The sequence below is a fragment of the Vespa mandarinia genome, chromosome 12 (assembly GCF_050613455.1).
Source record: "Vespa mandarinia isolate Hongniang chromosome 12, ASM5061345v1, whole genome shotgun sequence".
NCBI lineage: Eukaryota > Metazoa > Arthropoda > Insecta > Hymenoptera > Vespidae > Vespa > Vespa mandarinia.
The window spans coordinates 1,784,435-1,809,508 of NC_140821.1; the positions used below are offsets into that span (position 1 = coordinate 1,784,435).

Here is a 25,074-nt window from a genome sequence, read left to right on the forward strand (position 1 = left end):
GCTCGTAAAATGTTCGATATCTAACGCACATACGCACGTATGTATGTACACTACACAACGGACGATGGCATAAAGTTTCCTGAGAAGCGATTAGAATTTTAACTGCGTAAGAATAAACTTGCTGCGTTGGGTTTAAGTTTAATGACGATGAAGACGAAAACGAAAGAAGTCAAAGATCAGGGTTTCTCTTCCGAAAAAAGAATAAAATTGAAAAAATATAACAGGATAATAATGATAATAATGTGAAATATGAAGAGTTTTCGTTCACTTTATAAAAAAAGATGTGTACATGTGTGTGTGTGTGTGTGTGTGTATACTCCCACTTTGAAACTTTGACTGTACCTTTGTGTACATATAATAATTGTAAATGAAGTTTCTGAAAGATAACATTTTTTCAACTGACATTATAAAAAAAAAAAAAAAAAAAAAAAAAAATGAAAAAATCCCGTTTGCTAACTCATGTATTTTTCATACGATCACACGGATATCGAATTTTTTCCATCGACTTTGAATGAATTTCATTGTGAAATCGTATCGACGAAATTTCTCTTTTCCGCCAATCGTTTGAACATTTTTTTATATTTTCATTCATCATTGTCCGATAACAATTAACTCACTTCGTAAATTTTATCCAATGACTTTCTTAGATATGATAATTACGATCAAGATGAAAATTATGATCTAATGATTTAATGATTTTTCACCTACCAATAAAGACAAAAGTCAAAATCCTAATTTAATAAAGATAAAAAGAACAAAGGAAAAAGTGAGAGAGAGAGAGAGAAAACAAATAGAATAAAATACAAAAAAATAATATTACCTATATTACATAAATTACATACGAGACAAAATAATAATAATAATAATAATCATAATCATAATAATCATAATAGTAATAATGATAATAAATAAGACGATACGGAAGGATATCGATCCGCCATGATGGCATATAAGAGGAGCCATCGAATGGGGATCAGTTTGTTCTCTCAAGCGAGGGAACAAAAGTAGTGGGTGGAGTGGTGGGGTTAAGAGAGAGAGAGAGAGGGGGGGCAGGGCTAAGAGAAGTGGAAGGAAGGATCAAAGGAAAATATCTTCTGCTTGTGTCGGCAAAATCAGAAGCGCAACAGCACAGCACAGCACAGCACAGCACAGTACAGTACAGTACAGTACAGAATAGTCCAATACAGCACAGCATAGTATACATAGTACACCAGCAAAACAAGAGTACTTATAGTATATTTCTTTTCTCAATGTACGATAAACTCTTCCTTCGTACAATGGACAGGAAGTTTCGCAAAAAGAGGATACCCTATTACCATCAACACCACCACTACTACCACTACCATCATCATCATCATCATCATCGTCATTGTCATCGTCATTGTCATTATCCTCGTCTATCTCGTCGTCGTCAAAGAACAATGAATAGCTTCTCCCTTTCCGGCAGGTACTCCTGTCCATAGATATCGTCGAAACTTAACAGGATTATATCATTTTCTATCTGTTAATTCGACGAACTAATTTAGTTAATTATAAAAATCGACTCTCGCTTCCATACGTACTATATAGACACGTCGCGTGAGAACCACTGCTTACTCTTTATCCGTAAACGACGACGACAACAACGACGACGACGGAAGATCCCAAAATGGAAATACATATGTATACATACATATGTGCGATATGTATTCGATTTATGCTGTTAGTATTATTACGGAGTATCTATACTTGTGATCCAGTCAAAAAGTTTTGTTTCGAAGTAATATTAAAAATAATACTATTACAATTTTTTACTCGAGTCTCTCTGTCTCTCTCTCTCTCTCTCTCTCTCTCTCTCTCTCTCTCTCTCTCTCTCTCTCTCTCTCTCTCTCTCTACGAAAAACACTTTTTTCGTATTATACAATCTTCCAGGGAATCCAGGAAAATTCTTTTTTTTTTTTTTTTTTTTTTTTTTTTTTTAAATACAATTTCACAAAAAAAAAGAAAGTAAAAAAATGATTAGCCTAAAAAATATCGAAAAAGAGTAATTGATATTTAATGTCGTATATATAATAAGAACTATCGACCTACTTAAGAACTTTTGACCCATCTCCTCCTCACCCCACTATACCTCTCTATTCTGTACACACAATATGATTGTAAATGAAGTTTCTGAAAGATAACTTTCTTTTCTTTTTTTTTTTCCTTTTTGAACTTTTGACGATATTGTTAAACATAACCTTAAAAGTAAATCTTCTAAATTTCTTTCCGATTGCGTAGGATGTTTTTTCTACTCGCTCTCTCTCTCTCTCTCTCTCTATTTATTCTTTTTTTGTTGGTTTGTCATTTTTTTCTTTTTCTTTTTTACAAAATTCGATTAAAGAAGAAAAAAAATTTTAAAGAAATTCTCCTTATAATCCGACATTACTTTCACATAAGATTGACATTAAGCTTACCTCGTTAGAAATGAATTCTTTTATGCAGGCAACTTGCGTGTTTAGTCCGCTTGTGTAATCATGCGCGTCGTTATGGCGCTGCTTTCGTTCGAATTTCACTGGACATTGGGGGAAGACCGTATAAGCGGCTATCGTTCGTGTATATATATATATATATATGTACATTCTCATACATATGTTTCACATACACAATGTTCGAACACAAACACACACGCAGGACAAACACACAAACACAAAATGTGATTCGGGCATCTCTTGAGTTCGACATAAATTTTTCTCTTCTATATAAACGATATTATCGAAAAGATTTAGGTAGAATTTCGTAGGAAACTAACCTATAAATAGAAACGCGCTTCTCTTCCGGTGCACTAAAAAAAATTAGGCCAACGTAGACCTCACGTGAAGAGGTTAGAAAACATCTCTCTCTTTCTCTTTCTCTCTCTCTCTCTCCTCTCTCTCTCTCTCTCTCTTTTTCCCCCACTCTTTTTATCGATCGACTCTTTCAGCATCCCTGGAGAAAAAATACAAGCGAAAAGAAAAATATGAGTAAATTTTGCAACTAAGAGAGTCACGAAATAAATAAATAAAGAAAGAAAGAAAGAAGATATACATATTATATATATATATACATATATATATAAAGAGAGAGAGAAAGAAAGAGAAAAAGAGAAGAAAAAAAGAAAAAACAGTCGACACGGAGGCCAATCTTGCGATGACCTCGAAGGCAATCGTCGATTTGACAATGGTGTGGCCTCCTCACTCTCTCTCTCTCTCTCTCTCTCTCTCTCTCTCTTTCTTGTTGCCATCGAAAAATATATATATATATACATCCAATACTCAACACGTATATATTATTACGCGGCGCGATGTGATGGTGTGTGTGTGTGTGTGTGTGAGAGAGTGGCCGCGTCGTTGCCACTTCTCTTCTTGCTTGCTGGTGCTACTGCTGTTGCTGTTCGATGAGAGAGAGAGAGAGAGAGAGAGAGAAGCCGAATACGTCTTTCCAGCGTTTCAACTCTCCCTAACCTTACAAAGTTCTTAAGTAGACACTGAGAGATATGAGTATATCTCCTTTAAAGCGTTGCTCGCGAACGAATACAGTGATTCTCATCGCGAAAAATTTTTACTTATCTAACGAACTAATCTTTTCTTTTTATTAATCTTTTTTATTTATTTATATATATATGTATGTGTGCGTGTTTGTGTGTGTATGTACATATATATACATACATATAATATATGTATATATATATGTGTGTCGTGTATACATACACACACATTCTTATCGCAAAAATTCGTTTAACGATCATGTAAATAAAAAATCATTAAAAAATTAAATATATATATATATATATATCGTATGATAAAAATGTGAGTCCGGGGTAAACTTTTTTTCCTTTCCTTTTCCCCAGACGCACGTAATCAATCAATTTCGATCAATTTCGATCGAATTAGTTCAAATTACACGAGCGCACGCACACGCACACACGTTAATTCTTTCTTTTTTCTACGTTCATGAAAATAGCTTTTACGAAATACATCTCATTAAGTAACCAAGGAGTCTATAAATTTCCTTTTTACGCGGACACATATTTCTGCACGAGCGCACGAGCGCGCGCTCGCGATATAACCCGATTTATGTGATAGATATTCGATTAATAACAACGACAATGCAACAACGACGACAACAATAATACCGGTTTTAGAGTGAGCACGGTCGGAAAAAAAGCGAACAAAAAATAAAAAAAAGAAAAGAAAAAAAAAGAAAGATAATAAAGAGTAGAAAAAATATATAAACCGGTTTTATTTAGCACGCTTCTAAACTTGATTTTCATCATTCTATATTAATTTATCCGGGATATATTTGAATTAGGCGCAATTTCTTCGAAAAAGCCCAATAAAAATAAATCAATCGCGAATTATTACGTATTCACTTATTGCATTGTTAGTATTTCTACCTTCATACGATTTGGTTTGTAAAAATTTAAAAATTTCATAAAACGTATATACGAAATTATATATACATATATATATATACGTACGTACGTATAAGTATATATAGAAAAAAATTTTATATATAAAAATAAAATGAAATTTTCGTTCTGAAATCATTCACGTTTTCGAACAAGTATATTGGCTCGTAACCAATGGGTTATACCCAGTATATAAAACCTGTTGGTTCGCCTTCCTTCTTCCTTTTCGAGGTAGCAGGACAGGTGTCGGTGAGTGAGCTTTCGAGTTTTGGTTAGCATGGAAAAATAGAAAGAGAAAAAAAAAAGAGAAAGAGAGAGAGAGAGAGAGAGAGAAAGGATTAACTATGCTTAAAACAATAATAAATAGAAACGTAAAAATATTCGTAAAAAAGTTACAATGTTTAAGATCGATGAAAGTTATAACATCCTGAAAAAAATATGTGTGTGTGTGTGTGTGTGTGTGTACATGTATATATGCATGTATCTTATGTTCAGGAAGAAATTTGCTTTTTTTTATTTGAAAAAAAAAAAAGAAAAAAAAAAAAAAACATTGTAAATTATTTTAACAGACCAATCGGAAGAAAACGCGCCAAATACGAAAGGATACGAATGCTTTCGTTGAGATATATGTATGTATGTATATCCATTGAATTTACGAAACAAAATAACAAATTTTATGCGAACGACGTGTTCGACTTGTTGCAACATCGTTTTAAGAATGAATCATAGAGTCCCACTTTTCTTTTTCTTCTGGTCAATTCTTTTTTCTTCTCTATCCTTTTTTTTTTTTTTTTTTTTTTTTTTTGGTTAAATTTCGTTAGAACGATCGTGTAAGATTTATAATTGAAAAAGGAAAAAACACGTATACGTTCGATAATGAGACATTTTTTTCTGTTGCAAATGTTACTATCCCATTACAAATAGATTCTTAGATTCTAGATTAGAAAATGAATAAACTAATCTGACAACGAAAATATAAAAATAATTCCTTTCGTTTCGTTTCGTTTCGTTAAACATGACTCATGCTTTACAATGTAACTACAAAAATGTTACACTCGTCACCGTCGTCCTCGTCATTGCTTTGTCGTCTTCTTCGTGGCTTTAAAACGATAAACGAGCACCTATATATGTATATATTATATACATATATATATATATATATCCATATACATATATTTACATGTATATGCGAGCGCGCGTTTGTGTGTGTATGGCGCAAGTGTTTCTAAGTGCACTGAACTCGGACCGCAACGACGACGTAACAGTATACATATATATATATTATGTATACTACACATACGTATATATATATATATATATATATATATATACACAGATACAATATGCTCTATAAATCGATAAGAAAGTTTAACACTTTGAAAAATGAGTTCTCTCGACATAAAAAAAAAATTTCTTGATAATCATAACCATATATATATGATATACATATATATGTACATATATATATATATATTTATATATATATACATATATATATATTATAATCACGAGAACAAAAATAACGTAATAAAAATCAATGAGAAGAAATGGTGGAAGGAAAAAACAAAGAAAAAAAAAAGGAAAGAAAAAGAAAAGAAAAAAGATAGACGTCAAACATTATTCCCACGAGAATCGTAATATATACATAAATATATATATATATCAGTAATATAAGAAATATGGCCGCACCGGCTTGTAACCATAGGTCACTTTGAAAAAACTACTACCAGAGTGCAGCACTCAACGAACGATAACGTCAAAGGGAGCTACGCTAGAGCCACCTATCGACATATTCGAAAACACATAGAGCCAAGTTTTACAAATATATATATATATACATATACATATATAAAGATTATTCCTTCATCTCATTGGTCAAACGACATATAATATTTATTATTAAAAATATAATTAACCAAAGTAAAAAATAAAATGGAAGATAGAAAGAAAATTTTACCTTTAATGATTTCTTCGTTTCACTAAACGATGCATTCAAATCTCTACCGCCGTTGGCCAATTTCTAACCGACAGGGAGCGGGTCCTACGCCTTCTATTTCACAAGAACACGTCACTTGTCCTTTAACGACGAACTCACGTTAACGATTACGATACATTATTCTCACATTTACACAAACGAAGAATACAAATCAAGAAAAATATTTTATTTTCTTAACGATTTACTCTATGATATTGCACGTAAAAGATAGTCACGTCAGTTCCACGATGACCGCATGGCATGGCGGCGGCCGACACAACTCGACGTATAGCGCTTTAAACGCTACGTCACAAACTCTTAACCGATCTCTGATTGGTTAATCTGCGATAACACTTTGGCGCGAATTTTATTCTTCGCGCGGGAAAATATTACTTTTGGGTTATGTTTCTTCCTCTATGTGTACGTATATATATATATACATGTGTGTGCGTGTATGTTACATATGTGTACGTGTATAATACAGATACGTATACTATACGTTTCTTACAATTGTTACAATCAAAAAATTTATCATTTGATGTTTGAAATACAGTCGTGTTTTTTAAAAAAGTAAAAAAATAAAAAAAAAAAAAATAACAGAAAGAAAGAAAAAGAGAAATTAATTGTCGTTAACGCGATACAGATATTTACTAAACGAAATAATCGTAAGGAGAGATCCGTTCGTTCATTCCTTACTTGCAAGATTTAAATCAGCTTCTCTTTGTTTTTTCACCAATCGAAGATCCGATTTCATAATATTACTCTCTAACACATTAATAAAATTCATTGATAAAATATATAAATATTTACTTATGAAAATCACTTCGATATATCTCGTCATCAACGTTCAAGGAAAAGAAGCATAGACTGTATAAAACATAGAAATACTATAAAGAAAATTTTGATATTTTCTATATTAAAATATATTTCTGATAATTTGGGAATTTTGAAAGAGAAAATAAAAAAAAAGTGTAAAAGATATTATTTAAATATCTTCGAAAACCCATAATGATTTATAATAAGTATGAAATTTGACTGAATCATATAATTGAAGATTCGTACACGATTGGATTGCAGTTCCTACAATATTCAATAATTCGACCAATGAACAATTCTATATTTCTTTCTCATTTGTAATTGGTTAAATTAAATTTTGTATAAAATTGATGCGTATCAATGCATCTTGATAGTTTTTTAATATCGAGTTTCTTATCTTAGATATTATTCATGATGATTAATACGAACAATGATGACGCAACATCGTCTGATCTTTACTAGACCTCTGATTGGTCGACTTATATGTCGTATGATTATTGTCCTTTTTTCGTTTATTGCATTTGACGTACTGCTGACTTGAATATTAAAGATTGTTGTTTTATTTGAGTGTTTAATAAATGAAATTATATTTAATAAAATGACTGATCCAGGGGGATGGCCGTCCACTCAGGAAACTGATTTTTCTTTTCAAGGAAATGATAATTTTAATTTAAACGAAGTTGCTGGTATAGACGGTGAGTTTTGTTTATTGCAGTTTAGATTTTCTTATATCTATTTAATTATTATTTTTAAATTAATGTCATCATAAATGTACGGTTTTCTTTCTTTTCTTTTTTTCTCTTATTTCAATATTTCATTTGAATTGTTACCTTATATATGAGAAGAATTAATTTCAAAGGAGTTTTATGCATTTGTCATAAAACAATCCCAACAAGTATTATAACAAATTTTCATTGTATTATTATGTCTTAATGATTTTTTTTTCTTTTTTCTTTCTCCTTTGTTTTTTTTTTTTTTTCTTTTCATATATACATATGATAATTGCATATGAAATTTAATATGACCTTATTCAAATTACAGATATTCTTACAAATTGTGAAAAGGAATTATTAAAACATGAATCTCTCTTCACCGATGAAACATTACTTTCTGAATTAGAAGAACCTATGCAAATAGATGGAGACATATTTGACTTTTTAAATCTAAGTAGTAGCGATGAGTTTAAGGATTTCAAAGATACCAATATATTGGAACCTATAAATACTGGAAATGTTTTGTCATCACCTGAAACAATAGTTAACAAGCAACAAACTCCACCTGTTCAAGATGTACCACCTGTACAACCTAGAGCTCGTAAAATATCTGTAGTACCTCCTCCTACGGTATTCAGTTCACAATATACTATACCACAAAATATGAATATCAATGTTCAATCTCCGGTTGTTACATTGGCACCTGTCACACAACAGAGACAATTATTTTTACCTGCAAAATTATTAAAGACAGAATCAGTCGTTTATTCCAATGGATCACAAACTATTACATCTAATCCTGTATCACATCAAATACATACATTAGTGAATACTGCAAATGGAACAGTATTAACTACTGGTAAGTGGTTTTCTTTTTTTCTTTCTTTCTTCTTCCTTTTAAATTGTTATTAAAAATATTTTGAACAATTATATTCTTTTTAGGAATTCCTGTAGTTTTGGATGCTGATAAAGTTCAAATAAATCGTTTAAATACAAACACTCACGTAGGTGTACCAAGAGTCAGAGAAGTAAAACGTAGTGCTCATAATGCTATCGAACGACGTTATAGAACATCTATCAATGATAAGATTATTGAATTGAAAAATATTATTGCTGGATGTGATGCCAAATTGAATAAATCAGCTATATTGAGAAAAACTATTGATTACATAAGATTTCTACAAAATTCTAATGCCAAATTGAAAGCAGAAAATATGTCATTAAAATTGGCAACGCAAAGACCAAACATACGTGATTTATTGGCATGTGGTGAATTAACACCACCACGTTCAGACTCCAGTGAACCTTCTTTATCTCCAGCCCCAGCACCATTATCTCCAGCCTCACCTTCGTCTGTAAAGGAAGAACCAGATGTATTACAAAATCTTCATACAACATCGAAACAAGAGACTGGAGGAATGAGAGATCACACTCGATTGACATTATGTGGTATTATGTTTATGTTTTTGATATTTAATCCATTAGGCGCTGTTATGAACAATGTTGAAAAGTTTAATTACAAGTATTTGAATACGAAATTGGACGGACGAACTATTCTTGATTTTCATGGTAAATATAATATTGATAAATTACGTATCAAAATATTATATAGAGAATTTAAATTGTTTTCTTATAAATCTTGTTTCTTTTTTTCTTTTTTTTTTTTTTTTTCAAATTTAGAATCGTCTGAAATAGATAGCAGAATATGGAGTAATATTTTTATATGGTTTACAAATATGATCCTTTTGATTGGTGGATTATGCAGATTATTAATGTACGACGATCCTATTCTCCCGACTGATAGTAAAATATTCTTGGAACTTCGACGTTGGAGACGTCAGGCAGAATTTAATATATCAAAACAAGAATACAGTCAAGCGTACAGAGATTTACATCAATGTTTAAAATATTTTAATCGTTCGTTTCCATTATCACGTACCGAAGTTTTTCTTGCCACTACGTGGCAAGTGATACGACAAATACTTTATAAACTGTGGCTTGGAAAATGGATTCTTCATTTAAATAAATATTTTATTGCAAAGACGGAAAGGCAACAAGCAAAATTGTCTGCTATGGAGATAGCCATTGTTTATCAACATATGTTATGTTTACATTTATCAGAAAAATCCAAAAATAGTACACTTTATCTTGCTCTTTCTGCTATGAATTATGCAGAAGCTGCAGATGAAAATATTCCAAAGGCACTCTTGGCAGAGATATATGTTAATTCGGCATTATGTTTTAAAAAGTATTTATTTCCATTTATACATAAATATTATTTGGGCAAAGCACGAATGTTATTGTCTTCGTGTGCCGTACCACCAAAATTAAAATGGATCATGAATGACGAAGGTGCAAGATTTGTAGCTACACAAAAATGGCAATACGGAGAACAATCGGATAGCGAATTTACATCGCAAAATAGTAAAGCCGATCCTTTATCATTCGCAGCACGTGCCTATAGAGAACATTTGATTACACAATGTTTACGTCTATTGACTGGCATTGCTGGAGATTCTCATGCTTCTACCATATTAGAATTGGCACGAAATATAATAGCTTCTGCGGAAGTAGAAGCTTGTTTTCCAAGTACGGATAAAATCAGTGTAGCAGGTATAAAAATTTTAATTAATTAATCTCACATGAATTATAACATTTTATATATAATAAATATTTATCGTAGGTTGCGAAGATGAGGTTGGCCTTTGGTGGGGAGCAGTTATTTGTGCTGCTGCAGCATGGAGATTAGGCGATGAAGATGAAACCGTTTGGAATATTGTAGAAACGAAATTTCCTTATGAAAGAAATTTTCAACTTTGTAATAACAGTAATCGCAGTCCATTGCCATATGCTGTTCTTAATGTTTTGCAAGCAGCTAAACATTCTTCTAAAATAGTATCAATGCGTCTGATGGATCAAGGAGGAATATTCTTGGAGCAATCCATAGTCTATTATCATTGTAAACAACAATCGTCTCAAAATGTTATGGTAAGCTTTATCTATACCATATGGATAGATGCTTTTAGATAAACAAAATAATTCTATTCACATTTAATGAGAGTAATTGTAATGAAAGAGTATCTGTGACATTTTAATTTTATTTTCCATCTGTGAACACTATTTTCTTTCTTCACTTTGTTTCTTTTCTTTTATTTTTTTTTCTTTTTTATTTTTCTTTTTTTTTCTTTTTTTGAAGCATGCTTACCTGTTACGAGTGTGCATTGTAGTTGCATTGCATGAAATACAACTATGCAATACTTCTACAGTGCAACTCCTGTGGCAGGTCACAGCACCATGCAATAATCATATACATGTATATAAGCATTCAATACTTTATTTGTAATTATATTGAATTTATATTATATTATAATATTATATTATAATAATGATATGTATATATATATACTCTATATTCTTACAGCTTACACAATTATGGCTTTGTGATTGGTTATTAGAGATACGTACTGTTTTATGGCAAGAATTTGATAGTGGATTAGAAAAAACAGTTAGTAATGTATCTCTTGCCAGTTTCCAAAGAGATTTAGCTTGTTTAAGACAGTTGTGTCAACATATGTCAGTGAGTAGCCATTAAAACAGATAATAAAAAAAAATGTTTCATTATGGTACATGTTTTTAATCTAATCATTTTCAGTGCATATTACCAAGAGTATTCTTATACGAAGCTACAGCACGTATTATGGCAGGAGCAGCACCAGTAAAAACTCAGATTTTACTGGATCGTAGTTTACATCATAGAAATTCACGTTCTTCTATTATTTGCGGTAAAGATAGATCCCAAGAACAGAATAATGGTGAAAGAGAACACGCATTTGCATTATGTTTAGCATGTCGACACTTACCAGCTTTATTATTATCTTCACCTGGTGAACGTGCTGGTATGCTTGCAGAAGCTGCCAAAACTCTTGAAAGAATTGGCGATAGAAAACGACTTCAGGAATGTTACAAATTAATGCATCAACTTGGCCCAGCTATTTCTGTTAATTAATTTGTAAATATATTGAGTATAATTTATGAGCTTTTAGAATTATAAAAGTCAAAATAATTTAAGTGTGTTGTACATAATTGTTTTTTTTTTGTTTTTAAATATAGACATATATATATATATATATACATAAATAAAAATTTTTTATTATAATTAATCAGGGATATACCTTCGTACTTCTCAAATTCGAGGTTTTCTTAGCACTGTTCCAAGTACGTTGTATACACCGTCCTCCATGATTGATTAATTCGATAGATGCGTGTTTGTTTACGTACGATAATCGATCCATGATACATACTTTTGTTTGCGCATGCTCGTCAACTCGCTTAGTTCTCACGACTGGGTCAGGTGGCGCTGCTGTTTCACTGCAAGTGCATAAAACTGTGTATTATTATTGTTGCACTTTATTGCATTTATTAAAAATCTAAATAACTAAAGTTAGATAGACGTTAAAATTTATTTAAACATGGATTCTGATACTGAATTATTTGAAGACGAGGAGGAGATTCTTGTATATGTTGAATTTGAAGGATTTGTTAATAATAACATATTTACAAATGGACAACTTCAATTAGATATGGTTGGAATAGATACGGATCATCCTATAATGCAAATTGATGGAAGGGTAAGTTTTTTTTTTTTTTTTATAATATATCATTCCTCCAATATTTTCATTGAATTTATATATTTACAAGATTATCATTAATTTAAATTAATTAAATGATAGTACCTATTTAGTTTTATGAAGGTACCTACGAAGACGTTGTAGGAACTTTTATGTTTTTTGAAAAAGATGACAAGCCCATTGTCGATGATCCCATATTCGATCAAACTCCAACATTAAAATATTTTGGAAAGACTAGGAAGGTATTAAAAATGCAAAGGGTATTTGTCAAACAGAGGACTGAAGTTCTTGGAGATTCTGAACATAGTAAATGTATTCCAAATAAAGATACAATTAAACAGGCTGGTGTACCACCTATGTATCAATCACAAGGTATTTTCAATTAAATTTATGATTGTATATACAAAGAATTCATTTTAATATTTAATTTTGATCATATTTCATAGCACTTTCCTTTTGGAAGGATATAAGAGATAACAGAATAGATGCTTTATGTGCCTATTTGGAAAAACAAAAAATTCGAGAGGAAAAGAAGTCCCAAGGTATTGCATTAGATTCAGAATCTGATGAAGATAATCCATTTGCTATGTATAAATATAAAGAAGAACATAAAAACGAGAAAAATTTGGAAAATAATAATACCAATTTAGTTGTGGATCCAGTCAAGTCTTCTACAAATGAAACAGTTTTACAAGAAAAAGGAAATAACGAAGAAATTATGAAAGATAATGTTAATATATTAGAACACATCAATCCTGAACCATCTACTTCAAAAGCTAGTAATTTCTCTATTGATACAAATATTAAAAAATGCAAATCTGTTAAAGTAATTAGAAAAAAGAAAGAACGTATTGTTAGAAGTAAATCAACAAAAAAACAGAAAAAGAAATCAACAATTGTAGAAGATAAATCCATACAAAATAATGACGATCATAATACAGAATCAACACTCTTAACATTGGATAACATTCCTGAAGATTCTATCACGAATACTGAAATGAATAATCTAGTCAATATTGTAAAAAATACTTCTAATATTACGGATGATGTAGAGACAGATAAAGATACTAATAAAAATGCTAATACAGATGAAAAAAAAATGGAAATCGTTAATGATCTTGTAGATGATGTTGATAAAAAGCATAAAAAATTATTAAAACGTGAGGCAAAAATGAAAGAATTATCAGAAAAATTAAAATCCGTGGCAGAAGAATTTGTCAAAGCAAATATAAATCAGTGACAAGGTATAATTATAAGTAACACATAATTTAATAAATAATAAAATCTACTGTTGAGATTGATCTTTCCATTCAAGAAAGATTATTTTATATATAGATTACAAACATAATTAAGTTATATTGTTAAATATAAAATACTGCACTGAACTAGCCGACCAGCTTAGAATAACAAAATGGCTATAAATATTTTTTTTTTTTCAATACGTATATAGCCAATAAAATCTAGTCAATAAACCTTAAAATTATATAATATTCTTGCTGGTAATTAAGAAAAATAGATTGAAGTTTGTATTGGAAAAGAGGATTCAATTTCTTATTTATCAAACTATGGATTGTCCATGTTCTTCACCAATCTAAATCACCAGGTAGTTCATCAGGATATTCTCCTGTCAAACAAGCAGTGCAGTGACCAATGTAACTGCTTTCTTTATTATCCATGCCATGTCTAACAGCTTGAATAAGTCCTTTGACAGAAAGATATGTCAAACTATCAGCACCAACATATTTGGCTAATCTTACATTGTCCAGTTTATTTGCTATTAACTCTTCTCTCGTTGGAATATTTATTCCCATATAGCATGGATATTTTAAAGGAGGCGAGGCTACTTTGATATGAACCTTGTAAATAAATATAAAAATGTATATATAGACACATATATAACATTAGAAACATATAATAAATATGATTCGGAAAATCATTCTTTTATATATATAAGTAAAAATATTTTACTTCTTTTGCTCCTGCATCCCGCAGAAGTTTTATAATAGGTCCAATCGTGTTTCCTCTAACAATAGAATCATCAATGAGAATTAGTTTCTTTCCTTTAACATTTTCAGATAAAGCACCAAATTTTTTAGCAACTCCTAATTGTCTTAATCGTGTACTAGGTTGAATGAATGTTCTTCCAACATATCTATTTTTGCATAATACTTCGGCGAATGGTATTTGAGACTGAAATATATAAATTATATATGTGTTTAATATCAATATATATATATATTTTATATATATATATATATATATATATATATATATTTCCTGTTAATTTTATACGATAGTAAATAATTTAATTATATAACTCACCTGTCTAGCATAACCATGTGCTGCTGCTGTACCAGATTCTGGTACAGAACTAACTATATCTGCATCTACCGGAGATTCTATTGCTAATACACGACCACATTGCATACGAACCGAATATACCATTTGTCCTATCAAAAGATAAAATATATAAATTAACATTATTTTACAAAAAATTTTATTGAAGATATTAATGTTAATAATTGTTACCTTCAAAAATACTGTCACTACGGGCAAAGTAAACATATTCAAATATGCAAAATGCTTGTGGCTTATTGTCTGGTCTTTCTACTATGTCAATCGTTTTAATACCTTCACGTGTTAATTCCACAATTTCACCCGGGAAAACTTCACGAACATATCTTGCACCAATGCTTAAGAAACCACAAGACTCTGACGAGATTACCCAACCTTCGGCCTCGTCATCATCGTCTGAATCATCTCCTGCTAAAGTTTTAAAATATAAAATTTAGTAACCAGTTTTTTTAATTTTTTTTTTTTTTTTTTTAATATATGTACCAAGCTTGCCAATAGGTACTATTTTTCCCAAACACAAAGGCCTATTTCCATATGGATCTCTAACACCATAAATTTTATCTCTTTGCATGATTACCAAAGAATAAGATAATGGTGCTAATTGCATGAGATGTTTAATACGTGCTGGCCAATCTGGACCATTAACTTCACCTTCGGGAGGATTTAAACATAGAGCTTGCGTTATTAATTCAGAATCTGAATACGTTGAAAGGCCAACACCACGGCCTAATACCTAATTCAAATAAGCAAAATTGACAAAGTTAAAATTAAAAATAGAGGAAATAAGATATATTATATCTGATTTATTATGTTACCATTTTCCTTAATGATTCTGTATTTACAAGTTCTCCATTATGAGCAACTGCTAAGGCACCATGAGCTGTATGAACTACAAAAGGTTGGCAATTGACTTCTTCGCTAGCTGCACTAGTGCTATATCTAGTATGACCTATTCCTAAGTTGCCTTTAAGTTTCTTCATGCTTTCATCATTGAAAATATTATTTATCATTCCCATACCCTTGTGAACGTAGAATGATTTTGAACAGATACCCTGACTCGTAACAATTCCAGCACTTTCTTGACCTCTATGTTGTAGAGCAATTAAACCTATTGAAAAAGTATTATAGTATCATTCAACATGATTTAATATTTAAAATTCTTTTAGTTAACTTACCGAGACATATTACTTGGCTTACATCAATTTGTGATGGCCAATCTCCTGCAGCAATACATCCAAAAACGCCACATTCATGCGTGAGTCCAGAAATATCTTTACTTCTAGCTTCATCTTTGGATGTAAACATTATTGGTACATCGTTTATTGTAAGGCATGATATCGCACGAGAACAACTATCACTTTGTTTATCATGAGACATTCTTATATTTATCTATAACAAAATGATTGAAAAGATTAAACCATGTTTTGCTTCTTAAAAGTCACCCCATTAATTTATATAAACTTAAAAGTTAGATTTTGTTAAAATAAAACTTTTCCTATTTACATTTATATATATATATATATATATATATATATATATATATATATATATAAATTTATATTGTCATAAAAATATTCTCTTCTAATTTGTTAAAAATTTTATATAACAATATGTTTACAAGTTTGACAAATGTTGATATACATTGTAACAAATATGAAGTAAAATATCATTTTTAGACATGCATTCTGGACCCCCTACAGTCTTTTTTCACATTATCGTCAATGCTCTTATAAACTATCGACCCCAAGGGGTTAGATAAGAATTTTGCTTTTTTATAATATGCTTTTTTTATAATAAATACCACGATTTATGTTTTCACCATTCTTTGATAATCAATATTTCGCAATTAATTTCATCATTCAACTGTGTAATGCTCTCATCTAAGAAAAGCATTTATATTTATCCAGAATAAATTATTGACTATATGCATAATAAGTAAATTTAATGATAATTCAATGAGATCTAATAAATATAATCTTAACAAATATTGATTTATTTTAAAGATAAATAATCAGTAAAGAGGGGAAGATAACACACACACACAGACACACACACACACACACGTTTATCGCGTTTGTATTAATAAAAATATAACATTTTAACAAATATTGAAATAAATTTTTTTCACAAAAAATTTGTTAGAAAAAATTAATACATAAAGAGGGACAAGGTGAGAAAAAAAAGATAAAGAAAACAATAATGTTCAATAAAAAAAAAAAAAAAAAAGTAAGGAAGTAATAAATATTGATCTATAGATCTATTTATGATTGCGTGTCATTTCTCTCACGATCCAATATACTCGTTAATTAAATTCTACTCACTCGTGAACTATCATTTTACTAATATATATGTATATGTATATGTATATGTATATGTATATGTATACATGCATATAAGTAAGCCTCAATACATAAATATGAAGGTTAAATATAAAAGAAAAGTAATACGTTGTATAACTTTACCTACGATCGAAGGATATTTACTATGATATTAATTTAAAATTCAATCACTTTAAGTTATGAAAAATCATATATGGACATGATCGTAACTATTGATTTTTCGTCCGTATCTTTGTCGCGTGCATGATTCGTTAGTCGCATGTTATCCTATATATATATATATATATATATATATATATATATATATATATATGTAAATACATACCACCACGTGCGTCGTATATTAGGTTTCCTCTCTTCTCGTGCGCTTTTAAATATATGTAATATGTATATATAAAAAAGACAAAAGATAAAGAAAAAAATGAAAAGTACGAAGAATAAGAATATATATATATAATGTGTGTGTATATATATACACATATATGTATATATATATATATATATATATAGTCACGCACAAGATTTGTAATTTTTCTCTATATCTTAAACGCTTATAATATAGGAACACTTATGTTCCTCGCGTAATAATCGATTGTACTATATTGATCGATAAAACAGAACGTACTGCTCGCGTTCCAAACGACAAATGAACTGGTAGACCAATGGAAACTTACTTTTTGTTCCTTACTCTTACTACCTCCTTCTTTTACTATTATCTTTTATTTTCTGGCCCACCACACTAACACACACGTACATACATATATACATACATGCATGCGTCCATACACATATATATTATACGTTTACGTATGCATATTCTACGCACAGTCAGGACTTTTTCACAAGAGAGATAGATAGATCGAGAAAGAGAGAGAGAGAGAAAGAAAAAGAGAGACGATGAGATGAAGAAGACGAAAACGATCACGCCATGAAACCGGTTGGTTCGCTTCCGGATACAATTTACCCCGAATAAAGTTTGCCATAAAAGTTTTACCATAGTCCCTTTTCCCTTTATGTACTTCCTCTAATCCTTATCTTTACAAATTACATATATCCTTTCTTTTTCTCTTTCGTTTTTCATCTTTCTTTATCACGCATACTTACGTACCTTTTTTCTTCTCTTTCTTTCTCTCTCTCTCTCTCTCTCTCTCTCTCTCTCTCTCTCTCTCTCTCTTCTTCTCTCTTTCTCTTTCTTTTTCTTTTTCTTTCTCTTACTCGCACAATAAAAAAAATATTGAGATATATCTTATTCACGCATTATATAATTTACGTAATATCGGTTCAAGGTTGTTCTAGATTTTTAAATTGAAATGAAAACAAAAAAAAAAAGAAAAAGAAAAGAAAGAAAAAGAAAATGTAAAATTACCATGTACCTTTGACATTAAATAATTCCTTTTCTTCATTTTCTTCAGATTATAAAATTCAAACTCATTGATAATCCTTTAAATTGATAATACTTTAAATTGTCCTGATATATTTACAGTTAAACATATTCGTCTATGGTTATTTTTCTCCATTTATTTTCTTACATTTGAAAATATAATTTATTTAATCTTATATCTCACTTAATAAGATTTTATTATTCTCTTTTAAATATTTATATATCATTTAATAATGTCCATTTGTTTATATATTGTTTTTCGTTTTCTTCTTCTTTCATTTTTTTTCTTTTTTGTTTTTTTCTTTTTTCCAACAATCTTGATTAAAAATTTTCCATTAAATAAATGAATTTCATGGAAATTTCACAATTGTTAATATATTGGGCTTAGTCGGTTTTGATTATTGAGATCTTAATTGTCTCTTTCTATATATCGTATTTTTAAAAAACTTTATCTTAATTACTTATTGAACTTAATGAACTTTGAACAAGGGACAACGAGGAAGTAGGTAGCGGCCATTTTGCATTTCATATTGCCGCGTTATTATTTTTGGAATATATTTCAAATATTGTTTTGTTATTAATTATATTTAATTATATTTAATTATATTTAATTACATTTAATTATATTTGAAAATGATATTTTTTTTATTTCTTTTCTTTTCTATGTAATTTTCGTAATACGATAACTTGTTCGCGATCTATCGATTGTATTATATTGATTATATAAATCTTCGATATAATTCTGTAATATGAACAAATTGAAAAGAGAAATGTATTTATCGATGAAAAACAAGAAAAAAAAAAGAAAAAAAAAAAAAATTTGTTTTGTATCGCACACATTGTTATGAATAATAAATCTCTATGTTGTTATGTTGTGTTAGATTATTGGTTATGTAGATTCTAAACTTGTAATAAAATATAATTGAGTAGTTGATGGAGGGGGGAGAATGGTCTCGACGATGTTTTAAGCATCACAATCGAAAGATTGATTGGCACTCGTATAGTAGAGTATAGTACAGAGTAGATCGCTAACATGACTGGTGAGTCGTTATTTCTCTTTATTTTTTTCTCTCCTTTCTACTTTTATTTATATTTATGAGAGCACATTTGTATTAACACATTTTATATTAACATACATTGTATACATATATTAATGTACATTTTATTACACAAATATTTTAATGTTTTCTTCATAAATTATTTCATTTTCGATTATATTATTTTTGAATTTATATTCGTTCGAATGATCTATTAAACAAATCACTCGTGTACGATATTCTAACCAATAATATTTCTTTCTCGACAATTGGATCATTTATAAATCGGTAAACGATTTCAATGATTTTCAATCGATAATATCAATTTCATTTATCTTTTCTTTATAGACAGATCTTTTTTTTATAAACAATTATTTATTTATATGAACAATTAGTTAAGAATTTATTTTCTTATATTACAGATTATGAACTTGATGAATTGATCATCGAAGGTAAGACCAAAATGGTCTATGGGATTGTGGATAATTTAGAAGCATGTTTTGTTCAAAGTAAAGATCGTATTACGGCGGGAGATGGTGTAAAGTCTCATAAATTAGAAGGCAAAGCTGCTATTAGTACAGCTACAACAGCTAAAGTTTTTCAATTACTGAATCAAGCTGGTATTGATACATCTTTCATTAAACTTGCTAGTAATACAGCTTTTATAGCACGAAAATGTAAAATGATACCTATTGAATGGGTTATAAGAAGATTAGCTACCGGTAGTTTCTTAAAAAGACATCCAGGTAGATATTAATTTTTATAAAATTATCTCTTTTGTATTTGAAAAAAAAAAAAAAAAAAAGAAAAAAAAATCATTTGATAAACAAAAGATATTACTTTTCAATAGGAGTGGAAGAAGGATACAGATTTAATCCACCATTGCAAGAAACATTTTATAAGGATGATACCAATCACGATCCTCAATGGTCAAAAGAACAAATAATTTCTGCCAATTTCAAATTAAATGGAATTACGATTGGCAAAGATGAGGTTGATATTATGCATCATATTGCATTGACTGTTTTTGAAATTCTTGAAAGAGCTTGGGCTACAAGAGATTGCGCTCTTATAGATATGAAATTAGAATTTGGTGTAGATGAACACGATCAAATTGTAGTTTCTGATGTTATTGATAGCGATTCCTGGAGATTATGGCCATTTGGTGATAAGCGATTAATGAAAGATAAGCAAGTAATGACAATCATATTTCTTATAATCTTAATAAGTTTAATGTAAATATTCATAATCTTCTAATTTATATATATAATTTATATATATATATATATATATATATATATATATATATATATTTATACAGGTGTACAGAAATTTAACTTCTGTGACTCAAGCTGATTTGGATACTGTTAAACGCAATTTCGAATGGGTGGTAGATCAATTGGATTATCTCATTCCATCTTCGACATCATTGATTGTTATTTTAATGGGTTCACTATCCGACGAAGAACATTGCGAAAAAATAGCAAATTATGCAAAGAAATTAGGTTTAATAGTGGAACTTAGAGTGTGCAGTGCACATAAGGGTACTCAAGAAACTTTGCGTATTCTTACTGAATACGAAGGTACTGGAAAAAAGGTATTGAAACATATTATATATATATCACTATATCATTAGACTTCAGATCTATTTGCATACGATCGTTCAAACGATAAGCCGAAAAAAAAAATCATTTATAATTCGATTTAAATTTTGAATTATTTATATTTTATCATCCTTTTTAATAATTTCGTTTATCGATTAAGGAATTGCTAAATAAAATAAATATTATTTAATAAGATATTTTTGGCTGTAAATCTGTATGATAAATTTATATGACAATACGTTTTTAATTTATATATATAAAAAAAAAAAAAAAAAACAAAAAGAAATTTTGATGACAAATTGATATTTTTATGAATCGTTCGGAAAATAATTATAATTTGTACAATACTTATAGTAATATTATCATTATCATTACTGTTTTCTAACAGAATGGAATCGTGAATAGTAATAATATATAGATTTGCAATGACCTAAGGCGGTATTAATGGCTTTTGCTCAAGGATAATTTAAAAACATGATAAAAAAAAGATAGTGATTTATGTTCATTGTTTATTTCTTTGATATCAGAAGTTCTTTTTATTTCATGTAGGTGGTGTTCATTACTGTAGCAGGGAGAAGTAATGGATTGGGTCCAGTATTGTCTGGAAATACTGTTTTTCCAGTCATTAATTGTCCGCCTTTTAAATCAGGAAAGATTACGAAAGACATATGGTCATCTATAAATGTACCTTCAGGTATGTACATATATTTCTTATTAACTTATAATTTCTATGTTAATTATATATAAACGTTAAAAAAAATATATATATATAAATACGTTGTTGACGTACAGAGATTGCGAAATTTGCTTATCAAATCGAGATTATGAAATATGTAAATGTAACTTACTGAATACTTACTGCATTAATATATATACAGGGTTAAAAAATATTGTAGGATATGTAATTAATTAATGCTTTCTTTTTTTTTTTCTTTTAATCATATTTGCAGGAATTGGTTGCACCACTGTTGCATATCCAGAGAGTGCAGCACTTGCTGCTGCTCAAATACATGCACTTCACGATCACATGGTCTGGTCCAAGTTGCGTGTAAATCAGCTTAATAATTTTATTAATTTGAAAAAAGCAGACAAGAAATTGAGAGGTCTTAGATATATTGAAAAAGTTTAAAAATTCCATTTTTTCTTTTTTATTAACGAGATTAAACGATCTTTTTGGATTACTTCTGTAAAAAAAATAAAATGTATAAATGCATTTGTATGATTTAGGAAAGAATAATTCCATATATTTTCATTTAATAATTTTAGTATACAATATTATAAAGTATACTTACTGATCTTTGATCTAAAATACACCATAGAATGTTATTTTTCTATTCTAGCAATTTGTATGCAATAAAATATTATTGATTTTTTTTTATTATATATACATGTTCATGTTAGCACTTCTTGCATATATATTATTATTATTACTCTTGATGATGTTGTACTGGATACAAGTTTACAATATTCATTTGTTTCCGTTTAAACAGATTTTTGAATAAAACTGATGATTTGCATTTATAAATATTATAATAATGTTTAATCCAAATGTTATCAATTTTTATACATATACATATGTGTAATTTATATATATACATGTAAAATTAAAAATTGATTTTCTATGATATCCTGAGTTATTAGTGAGCATTAATTAGAAAATAAGATGGGTAATGTATCTTCCTCCATTAAATTATTTTCATAAATTTGTTTATATACTAAGAAATTTTAACAGACTTTATTATAAAGTCGATTTTAATTAAGACTGATTCTCACTTGCAATAGCTTCTATTTCAGTAATTTCTTTTGGACAATTTTTTGATAATACTAAAGGACCACTTTCTTTTATTAAAACGTCATCTTCAATTCGTATTCCTAAGCCATGGAAATTTGATGGTGCCAAGGGATTTTTATGATTAATATATATACCTACAAATATATATCCGTTGAATTGTAATAAAAAGATAGTCTTATTATAAGATTACTTACCTGGTTCAATAGTTATAATCATTCCAGGTTGTAATGGTACACTGTTAGAAATTTTGGCAGTATCGTGTACATCCATTCCTAAATAATGGCTTACATGATGCGGACAATAACTAAACGCAGCTGATATTAATTTATCTCCGGATAAACTTTTTGGTATTAATCCTATTTCTTGTAATCTTTCTCCCAAAAGTGAACACATGCAGTGAAATAATTGATCTAATGTTGGCATTTCTTTCAACCTTTGCAATAACTCCTTTTGTACATCTAATACTATTTCATATAGAATCCTTTGTTCTGGCATGAATTTACCATTAATAGGCCATGTTCTTGTAATATCAGATGTGTAACCATGATATTGACAACCTATAATAGATATTAAATGAAAAATAATGTATCTGAAGAACACAGAATTTTTTTTATATTTATGCACCTGCATCCATTAACACCATGTCTTCATTTTGGATAATTTGATTATTAGAAATATAATGAATAATATTTGCATTGTTTCCTGCAGCTACAACGGGTGGATAAGCTAAAAATTCTGCACCATTTATACGACATTCATAATCAACTATTGCAAATAATTGATGTTCATTCATTTCTGGTTTAGAAGCTTGTATAGTTTTTTTTATTGCCATGGAAGCGATATCACAACTCTTTTGCATCAAATTAATTTCACTTTGTGATTTAATTGAACGTATTTTATGAAATAGATTTTTTGGAGAAGTAAACTTTTGATTATTTACTTTTATCAATTCATTTAACTTTGTATGTAGCTGAGTCTGTAGGACATTGCTATCGTCGTACCAAATTATATTATTTTTATGTTCGTTAATAAAGGAAAAGAAAAATCTTTCAAATTCTGTCACAGGAAGAGCTTTATTAACTCCAAATAAATTGGGTGCAGCCTCTACTCCAGTTTTTGGTCCTTCCCATAATTCCGAATGTTGATCTTTTTGATTCATAAATAAAATAGATGTAACAGTATCTCCTACAGATGTAATTACTAATATTGTATTAGGTTCTTGGCAACCACAGAAATATAAAAAATCTGTGTTCTGACGGAATACATATGGGATTTTTTCTGACATATATACTTTAGAAGATGATGGTATAATTACAAACTGTGATTTATGTTGTTCTATCTTATCAGAATTAAATTTAATATTCTCTATTAATTTTAATCTCCTTTGTTCGAATTCATTACGATGTATACCAGGCATAACCTCTCCATCTTTCAATAAATGAGGATGAGACATAAACGTTGGTTGTCCATATCTTTGACATAAAACTTTTTTAACACTTTCTTGACGAGGTAAATTACTTTGAAATCTTTTTCTAGATACGTTTAAAATATTGTTTTGACAGCCTGAAAAAAATCATAATCGTTCGATCATAAACGAAAGAATCTGAATATTTCCATGAAAATTATTATATGTTAACATGAAAAATATTTGAAAACTATAATCTACCATCTTTTTCTTTTAATAATATTGGATATTACTTCTCACCAAATTTCACGATTAAACTTTTAATAATTTCTCTCGATGTGCCAAACATTTTTATTTTTTTTATTTTTTTTTATGTTTTTTTTTTTATGTGTCACATATATCGAACATGAATTTATTTTGTGTACACACGTTCACCGTATAAATGACAAAACTTACAGAATTTACTACTAGGTAGTGTCTCGATCACCTTGTGAACTTTGCCTTTGTAAATATATAATAATATCTAATATATTTTCTCTGAGATAATAGATATATAAATAATTATATAGTTATAATGTTTATTACTTTTGCTATTACGACTTTAGTGTATGTATGTTTGTA

At 29.1% G+C, this 25,074-nt stretch overlaps 6 protein-coding genes and 1 long non-coding RNA gene across 16 annotated transcripts in view; 3 read left to right on the forward strand and 4 right to left on the reverse strand.

Moving 5' to 3' along the window:
* Positions 1–7,171, reverse strand: part of Ipk1 (Inositol phosphate kinase 1) — a 142,499-nt gene extending 135,328 nt beyond the window's left edge. For 2 of the 5 annotated variants that reach the window (XM_085660515.1, XM_035886567.2), the window contains exon 1: positions 6,366–7,170. The gene's annotated coding sequence lies outside the window, so the exon portion shown is untranslated. Of the gene's footprint in view, positions 1–2,435; positions 2,947–6,365 lie in introns of all 5 variants that reach the window. The other 3 variants (XM_035886571.2, XM_085660516.1, XM_035886568.2) reach the window with 2 other exon arrangements.
* Positions 7,172–7,666: 495 nt separating this feature from the next.
* LOC118450715 (sterol regulatory element-binding protein 1-like) lies at positions 7,667–12,072 on the forward strand. The gene is made up of 7 exons (XM_035886526.2): positions 7,667–7,894; positions 8,241–8,771; positions 8,855–9,481; positions 9,593–10,525; positions 10,596–10,900; positions 11,334–11,489; positions 11,565–12,072. Exons 1-7 carry the CDS (start codon positions 7,798–7,800, stop codon positions 11,916–11,918), a joined length of 3,003 nt encoding a protein of 1,000 aa, XP_035742419.1. The 5' UTR covers positions 7,667–7,797; the 3' UTR covers positions 11,919–12,072.
* Positions 8,346–12,239, reverse strand: LOC146872634 (uncharacterized). The gene is made up of 4 exons (XR_014982786.1): positions 12,085–12,239; positions 11,773–11,907; positions 8,734–9,265; positions 8,346–8,645 (listed from the first exon to the last, which is right to left on the reverse strand). It is a non-coding gene; the product is annotated as an uncharacterized LOC146872634 (long non-coding RNA).
* On the forward strand, positions 12,237–14,010 carry LOC118450721 (uncharacterized). 3 transcript variants are annotated; one of them, XM_085660485.1, is made up of 4 exons: positions 12,237–12,540; positions 12,654–12,912; positions 12,987–13,784; positions 13,876–14,010. In XM_085660485.1, the coding sequence occupies exons 1-3, from the start codon at positions 12,382–12,384 to the stop codon at positions 13,778–13,780; spliced, it is 1,212 nt and encodes a 403-aa protein (XP_085516611.1). In that variant the 5' UTR covers positions 12,237–12,381; the 3' UTR covers positions 13,781–13,784; positions 13,876–14,010. The 3 variants fall into 3 exon arrangements, with proteins under 3 accessions (XP_085516611.1, XP_035742442.2, XP_035742443.2); XM_035886549.2 differs by lacking the exon at positions 13,876–14,010 and having other exon boundaries at positions 12,987–13,789; XM_035886550.2 differs by lacking the exon at positions 13,876–14,010 and having other exon boundaries at positions 12,404–12,540; positions 12,643–12,912; positions 12,987–13,789.
* A 113-nt stretch (positions 14,011–14,123) lies between these two features.
* LOC118450717 (amidophosphoribosyltransferase) lies at positions 14,124–16,590 on the reverse strand. 2 transcript variants are annotated; one of them, XM_035886532.2, is made up of 8 exons: positions 16,537–16,590; positions 16,071–16,284; positions 15,711–16,003; positions 15,379–15,628; positions 15,070–15,303; positions 14,863–14,990; positions 14,509–14,730; positions 14,124–14,396 (listed from the first exon to the last, which is right to left on the reverse strand). In XM_035886532.2, exons 1-8 carry the CDS (start codon positions 16,573–16,575, stop codon positions 14,124–14,126), a joined length of 1,653 nt encoding a protein of 550 aa, XP_035742425.2. In that variant the 5' UTR covers positions 16,576–16,590. The 2 variants fall into 2 exon arrangements, with proteins under 2 accessions (XP_035742425.2, XP_035742426.1); XM_035886533.2 differs by having other exon boundaries at positions 15,070–15,306.
* Positions 16,591–19,470: 2,880 nt separating this feature from the next.
* Paics (PAICS bifunctional enzyme) lies at positions 19,471–22,543 on the forward strand. The gene is made up of 6 exons (XM_035886545.2): positions 19,471–19,655; positions 20,075–20,398; positions 20,503–20,846; positions 20,974–21,249; positions 21,806–21,950; positions 22,207–22,543. Exons 1-6 carry the CDS (start codon positions 19,649–19,651, stop codon positions 22,383–22,385), a joined length of 1,275 nt encoding a protein of 424 aa, XP_035742438.1. The 5' UTR covers positions 19,471–19,648; the 3' UTR covers positions 22,386–22,543.
* LOC118450718 (xaa-Pro aminopeptidase 3) lies at positions 22,301–25,055 on the reverse strand. 3 transcript variants are annotated; one of them, XM_035886544.2, is made up of 5 exons: positions 24,910–25,055; positions 23,673–24,611; positions 23,243–23,605; positions 22,549–23,182; positions 22,301–22,440 (listed from the first exon to the last, which is right to left on the reverse strand). In XM_035886544.2, exons 2-4 carry the CDS (start codon positions 24,499–24,501, stop codon positions 23,013–23,015), a joined length of 1,362 nt encoding a protein of 453 aa, XP_035742437.1. In that variant the 5' UTR covers positions 24,502–24,611; positions 24,910–25,055; the 3' UTR covers positions 22,301–22,440; positions 22,549–23,012. The 3 variants fall into 3 exon arrangements, with proteins under 3 accessions (XP_035742437.1, XP_035742435.1, XP_035742436.1); XM_035886542.2 differs by lacking the exon at positions 24,910–25,055 and adding an exon at positions 24,754–24,903; XM_035886543.2 differs by lacking the exon at positions 24,910–25,055 and adding an exon at positions 24,715–24,896.
* Positions 25,056–25,074: the final 19 nt, after the last annotated feature.